At 40.9% G+C, this 17,120-nt stretch overlaps 1 protein-coding gene across 8 annotated transcripts in view; it reads left to right on the forward strand.

Annotated features, from left to right (window-relative positions):
• Nucleotides 1-17,120, forward strand: part of eps8a (EGFR pathway substrate 8a, signaling adaptor) — a 167,141-nt gene that overhangs the window by 98,574 nt on the left and 51,447 nt on the right. For 6 of the 8 annotated variants that reach the window (XM_068004763.1, XM_068004762.1, XM_068004761.1 and 3 more), the window contains 4 exons: nucleotides 154-201; nucleotides 8,807-8,871; nucleotides 9,336-9,506; nucleotides 16,247-16,396. In XM_068004763.1, the coding sequence (XP_067860864.1) occupies nucleotides 154-201; nucleotides 8,807-8,871; nucleotides 9,336-9,506; nucleotides 16,247-16,396 (434 nt within the window). The remainder of the gene's footprint in view (nucleotides 1-153; nucleotides 202-8,806; nucleotides 8,872-9,335; nucleotides 9,507-16,246; nucleotides 16,397-17,120) is intronic. The other 2 variants (XM_068004764.1, XM_068004765.1) reach the window with 2 other exon arrangements.

Raw genomic sequence — 17,120 nt, forward strand, 5'->3', positions numbered from 1 at the left:
CCCAATGTTTTTTAAAAAATGTAGTGTCCACACGTTTTAAAGGCCATTTGATTGTTTTTAAAATTGCAATGATTGAGCAATTGATGTGCATTAATTTAATTTAGGCATGGTCTTCTGTTGAGTTCAGTATTTTGCTTCCCTTCTTTGTCTTAGGAGGTGATGGACTGTACTTCTTACATTCTTCAAAACATAAGAAGAAAGGTAGAAACAAACCCAAGATGGTTTGTGTTTTGTCTATTTGTGTGAATTTTCCTTGTGCACCAAAGTGCAAAAACCAAAAATATTCAATTATTAAGGTGATTTTCAACAGGAAGGTAACTATTACTACAGTATGCTTAAAGGGCTTGTTCAGCAAGAAATGTGTTTAAAAATCTGGCCACTGACTTTTAAAAGTCTCCAAGTTGAAATATACCACTCAAGTTAATGGAGAACACCATTGTTAAATAGCATCAGCATTACGTCTGACAGAACTAATGCAATTTTGTGACGTACAAGTTGTACTCTGACTCCATCAGATTAATGGCAGGGTAGGATTTTTGTACTATATGTATATGTTGGAGGTGGGCATCGTATTAATGAAATCCTCAATGTAATTTCAAGATTCTACAGTTGTCCAGTGGTCTCTGCTGTGTGTTAATGATGCTGCTACTTTTAGATATGCATTCTCAAGTCTGATTTGGGGGAAGGGGTTGTGAAGAATCCAGATGTCAGATGAGGGAAGAACTTACCATTTTACCAGATTTTTGATTCTTATTTTCAGACAGTAACCACTCTTCCCCTTTTGCTCTCTACATTGGAGGCATGTCTATAACATTGCTGGGTTCCACCATAAGGAGATTCAGGGTGCAAACATGCAGGATTACCTCCTTGTGTTTAATGAAACTGGTAGCCTTAACCTGTTGGTACATTCATGGAGCCACTATGCTGTGCAACTGATGAGAACCTGGGATCTGCTGCTAACTATATTCCTATAGTGTAAAAGATCCCCTTTAAAATAATCTTGTATTCTTTCATTCCTCTCCAACTGTATCACTCATCTAGGGAGGGAATTTCTTGGCCTTTAGATTTGAATGCCACAAGCAGCCACTTTCTGCCCAGGAAAGAGTTTTAACTCAACAAAATGAACCCACAATGAAAATTAATTTGTATTTAGCAGGTCAAATTTTTACTTCAGTGGTGCCTTAATGCTGCAAGTAACATTAGTCTTATTACAAAATTAATTTATAAAATGTATAAAACAGTATCAATTGTTTTATTTTTTTTCTCATATCCCCCACTTCTAAAGGTATTGACTCCTTACTTGGTTGTGATTCTATGGGCACCAGGTACCCTCGGCTGTCTTGCCCTAGGGGCAGTAATTTATTTGTTAGCCTTGAAGAGTTCTGGCAGACTATTTGAACACTGGGAGGGGGAGAAGATTGTCATGGCCGAGCCTGACCTCACCGACATCAGCAAGTATAACTAGATAAAGATCAGAAGCAAGAGCCATGACAGATTATTCTAAACCGCACACCCTGCCCTCACCATCCCAGGGTCTGAAGCCAACTGTAGCCTTTGCACTGCTGCTCTGCCTGAGATCAGCTAATACAGCACAGATGGGGCTCAAACCTCTGGATTTCCTTGGTTTGTATAGCTCAGGTGCTCACTGGATAAATTTGATGTACCATGGGGACACCGGAATAGTTATTTCTAAATATTCCCCAATTAATGTGTCAAGCTTGTTTTGTGTTGTGAAATAAGTTGATACGGTTTTAAAACAAAAACATAATGTCTAAAATAACTAAGCTTTTTGACAATCATGTATTAAATGATGAGGCTGGTTAGTTCTGATAAGTTGTTAAATGAAATCAGTAGTATCTAACTAAAGTGTGCAAGTATGTGATAGAATACAACAACTTGATAATTGCAGTTTAAAGCACTCTGCCGGATGGCTCTTGCTGGTAACTTCCCTTACATATATCGGTAAAGTGCATAATCTATTTTGATTTTGCATTTTTAAAGACAATCTTTAAGAGTAGCCATTAAAATCTCTGTAACTTGTTTCTAAATACTTCATGATTTACAAGTCAGCTGTTACAAGAAGTCCCACTCGGATATTAGTCACAAAAGGAAGCTAGTTGGCAGATAACTTTACAAACTGCTGAACATTTTCTCATGTTCCCAAAAATAGTTATTTGGATGATATTTCATGACCTTCATTCTTTACTGGCAGCAGTTTTATTCCAATGCTGCTTTATATGAAAGTACTCTCTATGCCCTATAAGGCAAAGAAGCAAATTCATGTATGCAAAGGAGCATTGATAAGAATAGCAGTTATGACATTCCCACTTCAAATCTAGTATAACTGAAATTGCTGAATTGCCCCTTTTTATTCAAGAAATGTATTTCTTTTTATCCTGACAGCAATATGGAACAAACTAATAATATTTTGAATTTAAAATGAACAAAAAAAAATCAATTAATACAATATTGTGTGTGTTTTTTTTATTCCTTCATGGGATGTGGGGCCATCCCTAATTGCCCTTGAGAAGGTGGTGGTGAGCCGCCGCCTGAACCGCTGCAGTCCGTGTGGTGAAGGTTCTCCCACAGTGCTGTTAGGAAGGGAGTTCCAGGATTTTGACCCAGCGACGATGAAGGAACGGCGATATATTTCCAAGTCGGGATGGTGGGTGACTTGGAGGGGAACGTGCAGGTGGTGTTGTTCCCATGTGCCTACTGCCCTTGTCCTTCTCGTTGGTAGAGGTCGTGGGTTTGGGAGGTGCTGACTAAGAAGCCTTGGCGAGTTGCTGCAGTGCATCCTGTAGATGGTACACACTGCAGACACAGTGCGCTGTTAGTGAAGGGAGTGAATGTTTAGGGTGGTGGATGGGGTGCCAATCAAGCGGGCTGCTTTGTCCTGGATGGTGTTAAGCTTCTTAAGTGGTGTTGGAGCTGCACTCATCCAGGCACGTGGAGAGTATTCCATCACACCTCTGACTTGCCACAAAATACTCAGCCTCTGACCTGCTCTTGTAGCCACAGTACTTATGTGGCTGGTCCAGTTAAGTTTCTGGTCAATGGTGACCCCCAGGATGTTGATGGTGGGGGATTCGGTGATGGTAATATTGTTGAATGTCAAGGGGAGGTGGTTAGACTCTCTCTTGTTGGAGATGGTCATTGCCTGGCACTTGTCTGACACGAATGTTACTGGTCACTTATCAGCCCAAGCCTGGATGTTGTCCAGGTCTTGCTGCATGCGGGCACGGGCTGCTTCATTATCTGAGGGGTTGTGAATGGAACTGAACACTGCAATCATCAGCGAACATCTCCATTTCTGACCTTATGATGGAGGGAAGGTCATTGCTGAAGATGGTTGGCCCTGAGGAACTCCTGCAGCAATGTCCTGTGGCTAAGATGAATAGCCTCCAACAACCACTACCATCTTCCTTTGTGCTAGGTATGACTCCAGCCACTGGAGAGTTTTCCCCTGGATTCCCATTGACTTCAATTTTACTAGGGCTCCTTGGTGCCACACTGTCAAATGCTGCCTTGATGTCAAGGGCAGTCACTCTCGCCTCACCTCTGGAATTCAGCTCTTTTGTCCATGTTTGGACCAAGGCTGTAATGAGGTCTGGAGCCGAGTGGTCCTGGCGGAACCCAAACTGAGCATCAGTGAGTAGGTTATTGGCGAGTAAGTGCTACTTGGTAGCGCAGTCGTCGACACCTTCCATCATTTTGCTGATGATTGAGAGTAGACTGATGGGTTGGTAATTGTCTGGATTGGATTTGTCCTGCTTTTTGTGGACAGGACATACCTGGGCAATTTTGCACATTGTCGGGTAGATGCCGGAGTTGTAACTGTACTTGGAACAGTTTGGCTAGAGGCGCGGCTGGTTCTGGAGCACACGTCTTCAGCACTACAGCTGGGATGTTGTCGGGGCCCATAGCCTTTGCTGTATCCAGTGCACTCAGCCGTTTCTTGATATCACGTGGAGTGAATCGAATTGGCTGAAGACTGGCTTCTGTGATGGTGGGGATATTGGGAGTAGGCCGAGATGGATCGTCCACTTGGCACTTCTGGCTGAAGATGGTTGCAAAGGCTTCAGCCTTGTCTTTTGCACTCCCGTGCTGGACTCCGCCATCATTGAGAATGGGGATGTTTGCAGAGCCTCCTCCTCCCGTTAGTTGTTTAATTGTCCACCACAATTCACGACTGGATGTGGCAGTACTGCAGAGCTTTGATCTGATCCGTTGGTTGTGGAATCGCTTAGCTCTGCCTAAAGCATGTTGCTTCCGCTGTTTAGCATGCATGTGGTCCTGAGCTGTAGCTTCACCAGGCTGGCACCTCATTTTTAGGTACGCCAGGTGCTGCTCCTGGCATGCTCTTCGACACTCCTCATTGAACCAGGGTTGATCCCCTGGCTTGTTGGTAATAGTAGAGTGAGGAATATGCTGGGCCATGAGGTTACAGATTGTACTGGAATACAATTCTGCTGCTGTTGATGGCCCACAGCGTCTCATGGATGCCCAGTTTTGAGCTGAGATCTGTTCTGAATCTGTCCCATTTAGCATGGTGATAGTGCCACACAACACGTTGGATGGTGTCCTCAGTGCGAAGACGGGACTTCGTCTCCAGGAGGACTGTGCGGTTATTATATATCATATATAATGCATGTTTGTATGTGTTGATGTATTTGCATTTCTTTACTTGAGTTTTTTTTCACATTTTTGTTTTCTTTTGTGAAGCCACATACAATTGTTGGGATTAAATGCTCAATGGGAGGAACATGGTTTGAAGGTTGGAATAATTTGGTCATGTCCCTCAAGTTCAACTGATTCAGGGATATTTCAAGGCCCCCGGCTGCAGAGGGGTCTCACGGAGTTGGGTCGTTGCTTTCTGTGGCCCGTTTTATGCCGTATCTTTGAAGGCATGGGAGCTGTTCTCAAATGATGACACTTGATTTATGGAAACCGCTTCCTGTACTTGTACTCAAGAAACATTCACCCACCTTAAATTGGCTGTCAAGAATGTTGGGGTGTCCTGAGGATGTGAAAGGCATTTTATAAATGCCAGCTCTTTCTTAAAATTACTCCTCTTGTCCATGCATGTAATGTGCATGTGCTAAACCATTGACCCATGACATACTTTTGAGCCTCTTAGATGGGAGGAAAAAAATGCTGATAATACAAAAGCACCGGGAAGCTGCCAAATGCTGCATGAATTGTGCTGAGAATTTAAGCCCCATGTAATGGCTGAATCAGCTTGATCATGTAGGAGGACAGCATGCTGTAGCTGACCCAACGTGTGCTGCAGAAGGTAAGGCATTGTGTTGGGGAGATACATCGACAGCCCCAATATAATAGGTTTCACTGTCTTCATTGGAATTACCTGCCTCAAGATTTATATTGAAGTGCCTTTGGCTGCCAACATGGTGCTGTAGGCAGGTGAAAGTAATATATTTCACTTGTGTTCTAGAGTCTAAGGAAACAATACTATTACACTTTGATATAAGTAAGGCAGATTTTTTGAGATTGGGATATGAACAAGTCCTTTGGCATACTGTACATTTTCAACAGTTGTTTCTATGCCATTTATCCAAATGTATTATTTTATTTGGTGAAGAACTTTTGAGTTGCTAAAGAAAGTTTTCCTTGTATTTTTGGTTTTACAATGCACTTTTATAAAATCTCCTTTTATGTTAGCTGTTTTAACAGTTCCTACTCACCTGCTTTAAGCCTGCTAACTCTAGATGTTCCATAGCCTTTTCCATCTCTCTTTTTGGTCACTTAGAAACGGTCTGTTGCATCACTAATTGCATGTGATTATTGTACCTTTTAAGAATTTGGTTAGTGAGACTTGTAATGTTTCACCTTGTGCATGATTTTAAGTACAAAGCCAAGTTAATCATTTTAATATGAAGTAACCTATGGCTGTTCATTGCTTACTGCTAATTCATTAACAGTTACAGCTGTTGGCAGTTAGCTTGAGATGGAAAAGGCAGTTGAATTGTAGCTTTAGACACAAGTAAGATTTAACTGACTTTCATACTCTCGTATTACTAGTGTGCAGGTTTGCTAGATTCCAGGTTAGGTCTATTTATTAAATGATTAATCAGGGGAACCTGATGACCCTTCCCCATATTATCATCTTGGCCTTTATTGAGTTGACCGATCTTAGCCAGGGGAATGGTAGTGCTGGTTAAATTGATCTGCCGCTGGGCTAGGGAAGAGAAAAATTGTCCATGGTTCCTCATGGTTTCTGTCCTGTAACACCTGCTGGAAAATGTATATGGGACATATAATTAGATGAAGAACAAAAACATTGAAGGATACAGGGAAATGAGAATAGATAGCTTTAACATGCATTTGGTGCCAGCACAAGTAAGATGGGCCAGATGATAACATTTCTGATCCTATGTTCATTGATTAAATGCAGAATTGGGCTCTACTGTGAAGCCAATATAGTTCATTCGCTTTCTGATACTTGCTGTCTTTTGCACATGAAGAATTTCTATTTGGGCAAGGTAACAGAGAATTGCTGGTAGTCTTGGAAATGTACTGCAGCATGAGTCACTGCTTTCAGGAGGCAAGGAAAAAATAAACTTTTGTTCTCCTCTGTGGGTCATCAGGAATTTACTGATGTATGTGATCTATCTGCAGGCTATATTTAAAAGGTACATTTAAATTTCTTCAATAGCAGTTATTGCCCTGTGGAACTGGTTAGAAACAGTGGCTAATGTTCCATAGAATCCCAGCATTATGATCAAATGCCATGAAGGATGGTCTGTTCTCAATGTGTGGCATTAGAATGAGTGTGATAAGTTGAGAACTGTCTTTTCCTACAACGCGCTTCATTGAAAAACTTCTTAAAGTGCTTGTGTGAAGTCTGAAGTGTATATGTTGCAAAATTCAACACTGCTAACATCATCCCATCATATGCAGGGACTGTCAATCAATTTATTGCCCAACATAGAGATGTGAAATGATGAAGCATGCATTTCTATACCATACAGCCCATAACTAACTGATCAAATCCCCTCCATCCAGTTTCCACTCTGTTCGCAGCACTAAAATGAACCTAACCAAAGTCATGAATGGCATTCTCTGTGACCATCCATGGTGCTTTACCCTTCTCGTCTTTGTTGATTTTTGTGCAGCTTGGTAGAGCATGTTTTCCTCCTCCAGTGCGTCTCCTCTGTCACCCATCTTCTTGGGAGTGCCTTTGCATATTTCCAGCTGTACAAATTGGAACATAGTCAGTGCATCTCCACTACTGGCTTCTTTCCCCCTCCAGCATCACCATCTCTGGAAATGCCCTGTGGATCTATCTTCTGTCCCCTCCCCTTCCATATCTATACGTGCCCCCTCAGTGACATCAAGAAGCATGAAGACAGCTTCCAGTTGCTTACTGATGACAGCTAGCCCCACCTCTGTAAGATGTCTCTGCGCTGTGTAAGTAAGAGGCCATTAGACTTTTTGAGTAGTATGCCACAGGGCAAGGATTGGCACATCATCAGTTCCTAACCAGCAATTCTGTTGGGGACAGGAGAGTACTCTACAGGACTGAGGGAACATCATTGAGCAAGTTGAAGAGCATTCTAGAGCATCTGCTTACAGTTAGTGCAAGAGTAGTGGAGGTCCGGGGCAAGTCTCCTCCCTTCTCTATCTATGTATGTAGCATGACCATACCTGAAGGCAGCAGGACAATGCATTTTGAAAATTCGAGAAAATGCTTTTAAGAATCCAGCAAGTGATTTAGCTTGTTTCTTCCCACTTTTGAACCAATGATAACTCGCTTGTGCATGAAACTGTTATGTCATTTCCCTCGTGGCAATAAAAAATGATGTACTGGTCCTAATTTATCTTGTACATCTGTTTCACTTTTCATTGTGGGGCTAATTCTCTCATAATATGGAATAGTGCAACTGTGTAAGGACTTGCTTGTTACCTTGTAAACAGGAATTCTTTACCAAATCTTACTGACTAGTTTTACATTGAGAAGCTGTCATTGTTTAATGTGCACTTCATCAAATTGTTGATGTAACAGTGACCCAAAACTGGTCTGACTCTAATGTCCAGAAATGTTTGGCTATATGTTCATTGGAAAAAAAACTAGCATCAGTATGCAACCTGTAATTACAATGCAGAGAAGAAGCAGATTTGTACTGTTCTTGCTCAGTATTGCAGATTAATTTCATGGAGTTGTATGTTTTCAGGAAAATCTCTAAGGGGTGAAATTGGACATGGGTGGAGACACAAAACGGGCAGTATGGTGGTGGTCACCTGCTCTACTCTCCACCTGTGTACACGCGCCCAATGCTCAGTCCCATTGACTTCATTAGAACTCCGTATCGGGTGTGTCATATAATGGTCGGCAAATGCGATTGCACCTGTCTCGCTGCCCCGCCCAAGTCCAATTTCACCCCCTAAGTATTTAATTTTAATAGAATTACACACTTATGATCTGTACAAGTGAAGATATTCAGGTACTGGATTACCGTTTGATTTTTGTGCTGTACCCTTTACGAAATGGTATGGCATTCTGCACCCGTGTTTCTCTAACCAGAGAATGCTGTACTGTAGTGTTAAGAAATGTTAAGTTGCTCCATACATTCATGTAAATCTTTTGATGATTTTAGCAGAAACTTTTAAATGCTTACTTTGGCGATTTGCGTAAATCAGAAGTGCTAAGACAGTATTAAAGGTGAACTATTATGCAGTACAAAATGAAGAATTGCTGTAAAACAAATGCACTCTGAAAAAGTTGAATGGAATGTAATATTCATCATAATATTCATCATAAAATGTAACTTTTTGAATTCTACAGAGCAAAGAAAGAATTATGCAAAATCAACTGTGGTAATGTCAGAGACCTCGCAGTATCGTGTTGAGGTAATTAGATTTTCTTGTTTGATAACTTATGTCAGATTTAGTCATTTCATGTAGGATGGATCAATTTTAAACCAATTCATAAAAATGCTGGAAGCAGTATCGGTAATCTGCTTGTTAATGTGGATGGTATTTAATTATGTACATTTTAATATGTATTTTTGATGCATGGGATTTAATCTAGTTTAACATTACCAAAAATAAGACTTGCAGTTCAAAAAGATTGACATTTTTTAATGAAAATCATACCGCCTTTGATAGCAATAGTGACTCCTTTTACGGATAAATTTGCATTTGGTTCCAGATTCAAACGCAGATTCTGTTCGTAAAAGTACCAGCAAAAGATTCAATTGTGATCATCTCTGAAATAAGACAGTGCTGTGTAGTATGATTACATTTTACAACTGAAACAGTACAAAATTGATATGTGATCAATTTATAAGATTTAATTTCTGTCTTGAAAACAGCACCTCGCAACTTTTGTTGTGGATCGGAAGGATGCCATGATAACAGTAGATGATGGTATAAGAAAACTAAAACTGCTCGATGCCAAAGGCAAGGTCTGGACCCAGGACATGTTACTGCAGGTGGATGAGAAAGCTGTCAGCTTGATTGATCTGGAGAGCAAAGTAAGTCTCGTAAGTCAAAGTAAATTTCTCAGCAAAATTGTGCATCAACTGATTTTAGATGCAGCAAAATGATGTTTACCCATTTAAGTGGGATTAAATGGACACAGTGTATGGTAACTGATGTAACAAGTTGTGATTGTGCCACTTTAATTGGTAAGAAATTGGTTTGATTCCAGGTTGGGAAACGCAAAGTTCAAATTAGTTGAATCTTTGCTGTAAATGGCCTAAGCTGTAGGAGCCTAATGTTGAGTTGGGGCAGTGGCATCACAACATAGTTCGTTCTGTTCTCATTTGAGGTCCACTTTCCAACAAGTATCACTGGACAATCAGGAGTTGAAATCCTGACTAAAGTTTTCTCCATCTCCATCTTCCACTGGGTACTTAAAGGATAGCTGTGCTGACCACATCACCACTTCAGCTGAGACCAGTTAACACCCGTGTGACTCAGTACTAGAATTTGGTGCATTTGCCGACCGAGCCATCAACGCATTTAAGTGATATGAAATTGAAATTGCACAGGTGTAGTAGAATCCTTGTCTAAAACGCCCAATTACAAAATTTATTTGGAATACTTTACAAATTGACTTTAGTTGAATGACATTTGTTAGTATTTGTTCATATAGTATTAAATGATTCCAGCAAATTGTGACACAAATGTCATTTAATTTTATAACAGTTGATTAAGTTTGTCAATAGCATGCATCAGTGTTGATTTAAATTTATTGTAAATTTACTGCCCATCAAAATAATTTTACCATTTCTTGAGCAGTTAGTTGATAGAAGCTTTATTTCTATAGAAGTACATTTATACTGTGCATAACACAGTATATATCACCATCTATAGGGCATTCGAGTGTCTGCATGCATGCATTACGCATTTGCTGAAGTCACTTTTACATGCACAATAAAATTTCACCATATTAACTTGAAGGCTAGATTTGGAATAAATGAAGGTATCTTGTGTGTTCTGGCAATAAAATGTTGTTCTTTTAAACAAGCAAAGTGTAATTGGTTTTCTTGGTTGACTACAAAATGCAGGTAAATCACATCAGGTAATTGAAAACTTCAGTCTGACATACTCGAAGAGTTTAGGTATATATCATTTCGTAAATAGCATAGTATTGCAAGTAGATGTATAATTAGCATCTTGCTGTCCCTTGATTCAATTATGAAATATTCACAAGGTCCATCAAGAGGAATACATTATGACATATGCAGTGGGGGTTTTTGGTTTAACATTTTCAGCTGAATGCTGTCCTCTGGTGCTGTGTCCAAGACCCTACAGTTCAGCTATTTAACAATGTATTTTACAGGATGTACAATTTTTTTTGCGTTAAATTATCTTGTGGAAGAGGGCCCTTGATGCTCAATCTTTCAATTTTTCATATTGCAAACAATGGCCTGTTTCTGTGCTGTAGTTTCGAAATAACTCGATGTAATAATGACTCTGCATACACTTTGGTCAGACTATGCAAATAATTTTTTTTAAAAACCTTTTCTTGCATTCCATCATTAACTGGAGCACGTGTAGGTATGTATTTAACCCTTAGACGACATCACTTAACAGGTTCAGGGAAATGACCATCCGAGGGCAGTATTTCAGCGCGCTCGTAGATTTTGAAATAAGTACTAATTATGGTAATAGTTATGCTCCAATGTTATCTGGAACTCGCGTCACAATTAGAATAATTTAAAAAAAAATTTTAACAACTAAAATTTTGCTTTTCTTTTCTCAATTCCTTCCACTTTTTAAACTAATTTAAGTTAGTGTACTTTCAATTTATTTTTCTTAAGAATTAATTTGAAAATCTTTTGCCTTTCTTCTTTTTCTTGGCACCCAATCCATTTTGTAAGTGGGAGGAAGGTAAAGGATGTTCATTGATTGGAAACTTGCTTTGAGTGCAGGCCTCCAATGCGCCTCCTCCATTGTCCAGCTGAGTGGGACTGCCTTTGCTTGGGTCCATTCTTATCTATCCATTCGTAGCCAGAGAATCTCCTGCAGTGGTTTCACATCCCACCCCCACACAGTTACCTCTGGAGTCCAGCATGGATCTATCCTTGGTCCCATCCTATTTATCATCTACATGCTGCCCCTCGGCGACATCATCTGAAGACACAGCAGGTTCCATATGTATGTTAATAACACCCAGCTGCACCTCACCATTATCTCTCTCGACTCCTCCGCTGCCTCCGATTTGTCACACTGCTTGTCCGATGTCCAATCCTGGATGAGCAGATTTACTGTCTTTCACCCCCAGCCACTAACTCTGTTCCCTAGCCATTCCATCCCTGGCTACTGTCTTGGGCTGAACCAGACTGTTCGCAACCTCGGTGTCCCAGTTGACCCTGAGCTGAGTTTCCGACTCCATATCCATCTACTTCAACCTCCATAATCTCACCCATCTCCGCTCCTGTCTTAGCCTATCTGCTGCTGCAATTCTCATCCATGCTTTTGTTATCTCCAGACTCGACTATTCCAATGCTCTCCTGGCCGGCCTCCCACTTTACACCCTCCATAAACTTGAGCTCATCCAAAGCTCTACTGTCCATATCCTAACTCTCACCAAGTCCTGTGCTCGCTGACCTATATTGGCTGCCAGTCCCCAAACACCTCGATTTTAAAATGATCATGTTCAAAAATCCCTCTATGGCCTTGCTGTCCTCTCTCTCCCTTTAACCTTCTCCAGCCCTACAACCCTCTGAGAACTGTGTTCCTCCAATTCTGGCGTCTGTGCATCCCCAACTTCCTTCTCTCTACCAATGGGGGCCATGCTATTAACTGCCTAGGCCCTGAACTCTGGAATTCCCTTCCAAAACCCCTCCTCCACTCTCTCCTCCTTTTAAGACACTCCTTAAAACATACCTCCTTTTTGACCAAGCTTTTGGTCACCTATCCTAATGTGTCCTTTGGCTCGATGTCAATTTCTGTGTCTGTTTACGTTTCTGTGAAATGCCTTGGGACATTTTACTACTTTAAAAGCGCTACATAAAATGCAATTTGTTGTTATCTTTAAGTCAATTGACATGGGCACGTCATAAAGCAAATTGGCATGATTATCCTGTTGAGTGTGTTCACCAGCAGCGCCCAGACACGCTGACTTATCCGTGATGCTAGAAAGGTGGTTAATAGCCAGAGATCCCGCTTGATGTTCGTGGAATCCAAGTGACCATCAAACACGCAATTGAGCAAGATTCAGCATATTGCTTTCTGAATATTCCTACAGTGGTTGCACTTTTGGAGTTTCTCTACTTCAGATATTTTTGGCTTCTGTGTTTGACTCATAGGTGAATCCTAGCTTTTTTATTCGTTCATGGGATGTGGGCATCGCTGGCAAGGCCAGCATTTCTTGCCCATCCCTAATTGCCCTTGAGAAGGTGGTGGTGAGCCTCCTTCTTGAACCTCTGCAGTCCGTGTGGTGAAGGTTCTCCCACAGTGCTGTTAGGAAGGGAGTTCCAGGATTTTGACCCAGCGACAATGAAGGAACGGCGATATATTTCCAAGTTGGGATGGTGTGTAACGTGGAGGGGAACGTGCAGGTGGTGGTGTTCCCATGTGCCTGCTGCCCTTGTCCTTCTAGGTGGTAGAGGTCGTGGGTTTGGGAGGTGCTGTCGAAGAAGCCTTAGCGAGTTGCTGCAGTGCATCCTGTGGATGGTACACACTGCAGCCACAGTGCGCGGTGGGGAAGGGAGTGAATGTTTAGGGTGGCGGATGGAGTGGCAATCAAGTGGGCTGCTTTGTCCTGGATGGTGTCGAGCTTCTTGAGTGTTGTTGGAGCTGCACTCATCCAGGCAAGTGGAGAGTATTCCATCACACTCCTGACTTGTGCCTTGTAGATGGTGGAAAGGCTTGGTAGATGGTGTTTTCACTTGCTCCAGTATCTAGCTACGTTCATTGTGTGCCAAGGAAACAAATAGAGTAACAGCTACACAACATATATTTTTACAGCGGTTAAACTTATAAGTTCCTTCTGTAGTGGAAAATGAAGAGTTTGCAACTGAGGTGCTAAGCGATAGGTAATGTTCTTGCACACTGAGTCTTCTCCTTTTCTCGCCCTCAGCAGAAGCAATTGGGCCTAACTATCTCTCATTGAAGACTTCAAGCAGATTCCCAGATTGTTAAAAATATGGGATGATAAATACCTTCAAAAAAGTGACTGAAATCCAGCAGATGTAAATAATTCTATGAAAGTTCGAAAGAAGACAGCCAATCAAATACATATTTGAAAAACTCTCAAAAGATGTTTATATTTGAATTGAATGGCTTGGTCCCCTGAAAAATCTGTCTCAGACAAACTGTGCAATAATTATATCCGGTTGAAGTGGAATATTTTGGATAGTAAAGCTAGTTTTTAACATCTATGTACTACGACAAAAATGAAGCATTTTGTCCATGGCGTATTATTTTATTACCTTTTCTTGGAGTCACAGTGTACCATTAAAATTGTGCTGCTAGTTGTTTTTTCAAGCTGCAGAGAATATACATTACGGTCTGCTTTACCAAAAGTGGTGTTATGTCTGTACCTGGTTCCTTTAGGTTAGGTGGTTGTAAAATATGCTGGTGTGTGTTATGTGCAGAACTTCTGCTCTATTTTGTCCAAAACAGCATATCTCGTATCTGGGCAAGTATTAATTTGTTGCAATCACAGGCTGATCAATATGATTGGAACAAATCAGTGGATTTTTTTGAAGGATCAAGCCATTTATTTCAAACATGCAACGTGAGTGGCATCATGTGGATATTTTTTGATGTGATGGGTTTGATTAACAGCTATGTCTGAGGTGAAGATGTGAGGGCCATGATTCTTTGTAATCCCTTTGACGCACAGCACTATAGCTAGCAGCTCCTGATTATGGGCTTATATTTGGCTGTGACTGCTCACCTGAGGCCATCAGGGTTATCGAGATAATCAGAGCTCCGTGGTAGCATATAGCCACTTAAGTAGCGACCATGTTTCAAGGGTAAACTTTTTGTTGAATGTTATTGTCGGAGAAGGTTCTTCTTTGCGATTTCAGGATAACAGTGAGATTTGTAATTCTGTAGACATACTATTTGCACCAAATACGTTTCATTTACCTGTTTAATGTTCAATACATTTCTGTTGATTTCCTGAGCCACAATCTGGTATTCAGGTTACTGAAGGTGGATGGGGTGGGAATCGTGATATGTTCCAGTAAGCCGGAGTGCAGCGCTGAGGGTTCTTTGTTTGACCCCTGGCTCTTGCTATGTATACCTACATATTGGGGAGGAACAGGCACAGTCTGATTCATGAAGGACACAAGATCTGTTTAGACAAGCGGTTAGTAACACTGAACCCAAAGAGAGTATAAAAATTGTAAGATACCATGATATTTTACAAAGCTATTAAGCTGAATCTTAAACATGCTTCATTTTTGTCACAGTGGTCATGCTGAACTTAGAAATGGTCAAACTCCTGACTTTCATCCTAATTGCAGCACAACTGTGCATCCCACTGAAGTTGTGGCAGGTGCTCTCAAAACCCCAGTCAACATCACTTGCTGAGCCACAAAATTGTCCAATCTGGAAAAAACAATCTACTGACCGAGGCTGACCCAGGGTAAATTCTTGAGAAATGGCCTTCAATTTTGCCCCGCTGCCTGGCACCTCAACAGTAACACTCATATAGCTGAAGTGCCTTTCAAAGGGGAAAAAAAGGGCATGTGCTAACTCTCCTCTTAAAAGTTTACAAAGCTATAACGATGCAGCTAAGAGAGCCAATGGTTATTGGTACCTGAAATTGACAGCCACAGCAATATACCTTTTTTTAAAAAAAACTGCACTGCCCAAAAACCTGTCCTCTGCAGCCTTTGAGCTTTATTCCATATCAACCTGTGCTACTGTTTTATGTACTCCGAACCAGTCTCTCTGTACTGTGCCATAATTTGTGAATGCATGACTGCGTTGTAACTGGAAACAACTCCAATCAAGGAACAAGCAGACAAATAGAGATTTTGTTGGATTCAGAATCTATCATGACAATTGCCAAATGTCTCTTAATGAATATACGTAGAGTGATGACACTGGGGAAGGAGAATAAACAATGGGGATATAATAGCTTACTGGATATAATCCAGAAGAGGAATTTGGGAGTGCTGATGGGAGAAATCTGAAGCAGTCAGCATAGAATGTGCAGCAGCAAAAAAGTGCAAAGCCTTGGGGTGTATAGAGATAGAGCGTAAATGCCAAGAAGTAGTGATGAGTTTGCCAAGACCATCGGTTTGGTTCCATTTAGAATACAGTGTACAATTCTGGTTGATGCATGACTGTAGGGACATTTTGGCTTCAGAGGGGACATGGCAAAAGGAACTGAATTAATGCCAGAGATTAGACAGCTGTGGCTACGAAGAGAGGATACAGAAATTGTGAATGTTTGCACTTGAAAAGGGAAGTCTTGGGGAGTGAAATCTTCAGGAGCACAACAAAACCTTAATACGTTTGCAGTCTCAAATTCTACAAGAGGGTGAACTTGGTGAGAAGAGAAAGATTAAAGTTTAGATTTACTTCATAGGCAGTTATCACTGGGTTGATTTCAAGCAACTCCTAGCAGTTAGTTCAGAGTGGTACAGGCTGAGGCCTGGGAATGGATGTCCTTGTCCTGCCTATTTGGCTGTAGCTAGTGATGGTATGAAAAGACCAAGAGGGGAAAAAATGGGCACAAAATGCAGGGAGTGACTCAAAATGGACCATAACATCCAAGAATACAAAAAGGTTCCATGTGCTTTCTTTGTAGAATGAGTTGGAGCACTTTCCCTTTAACACAATTCAGCATTGCCAGTCTGTGATGAATGCCTGTAACTATGACTCCATTCTGGCACTCGTTTGCAAGGAACCCGGCCAAGGCAAACCTGACATTCATCTTTTCCAATGTGATGAAGTTAAGGTTGGTAAATATTTTACTTTCTACAGTATTTGCTTGATTGTATATTCATGTTACCAATCCATGTAAGACATGAACTTTTTAAGACTCCTCTAATACATTTTTCTACATATGTAGCAAATTTCTTTATACTGGGGTTAGAGTGGTAATAAGGAACTTAAATGCCTTTACTTTGTCATACTTTCTTCACCCCATTTTATAAATAATTTGGAGCTGCATCAATGGGTGCTTCTTTCCCCTTCCCCCAACCCCACTGGTGATGTGCACCATAACTTGTTCAAGATGCTGGAAGTGAATTCTTTCCAGACCTCTGCCAAGAGCGCTGTGAGGGGAAAAAGGCGAGAGTAGCCCAGGTGGTCTTGAATTCTAGGTTTGGCTAATACTTGGTACCTCTCTCAGGCAGATTGCCTAAAATAAAAAGTAATACTGCGTTTAACTAGCCTGCTGATCAAATAAGTTGCGACTGCATACTTTGTGTTAATATTTAAATCCTGTGTGTATTTAAAGCTCTGGTTGAGAGCATTGGCTTAATCCTATAATATAACTTGGGGTTAACTCTTTCTCTGCTTTGTTTTCACAATTTAATTGGTGAACAAAATCTTCTGTGTGATAGAAACTCGGGTAAGAGAATATGTATTTTAAAAAGTAGCAATTTCCTGAAGAAAACAGCACTTCATTATTGATTCACAAAATAAACCAAACCGTTACAGAATGTTTTAGTGGGGAA

Source organism: Heptranchias perlo, chromosome 24 (assembly GCF_035084215.1).
Source record: "Heptranchias perlo isolate sHepPer1 chromosome 24, sHepPer1.hap1, whole genome shotgun sequence".
NCBI lineage: Eukaryota > Metazoa > Chordata > Chondrichthyes > Hexanchiformes > Hexanchidae > Heptranchias > Heptranchias perlo.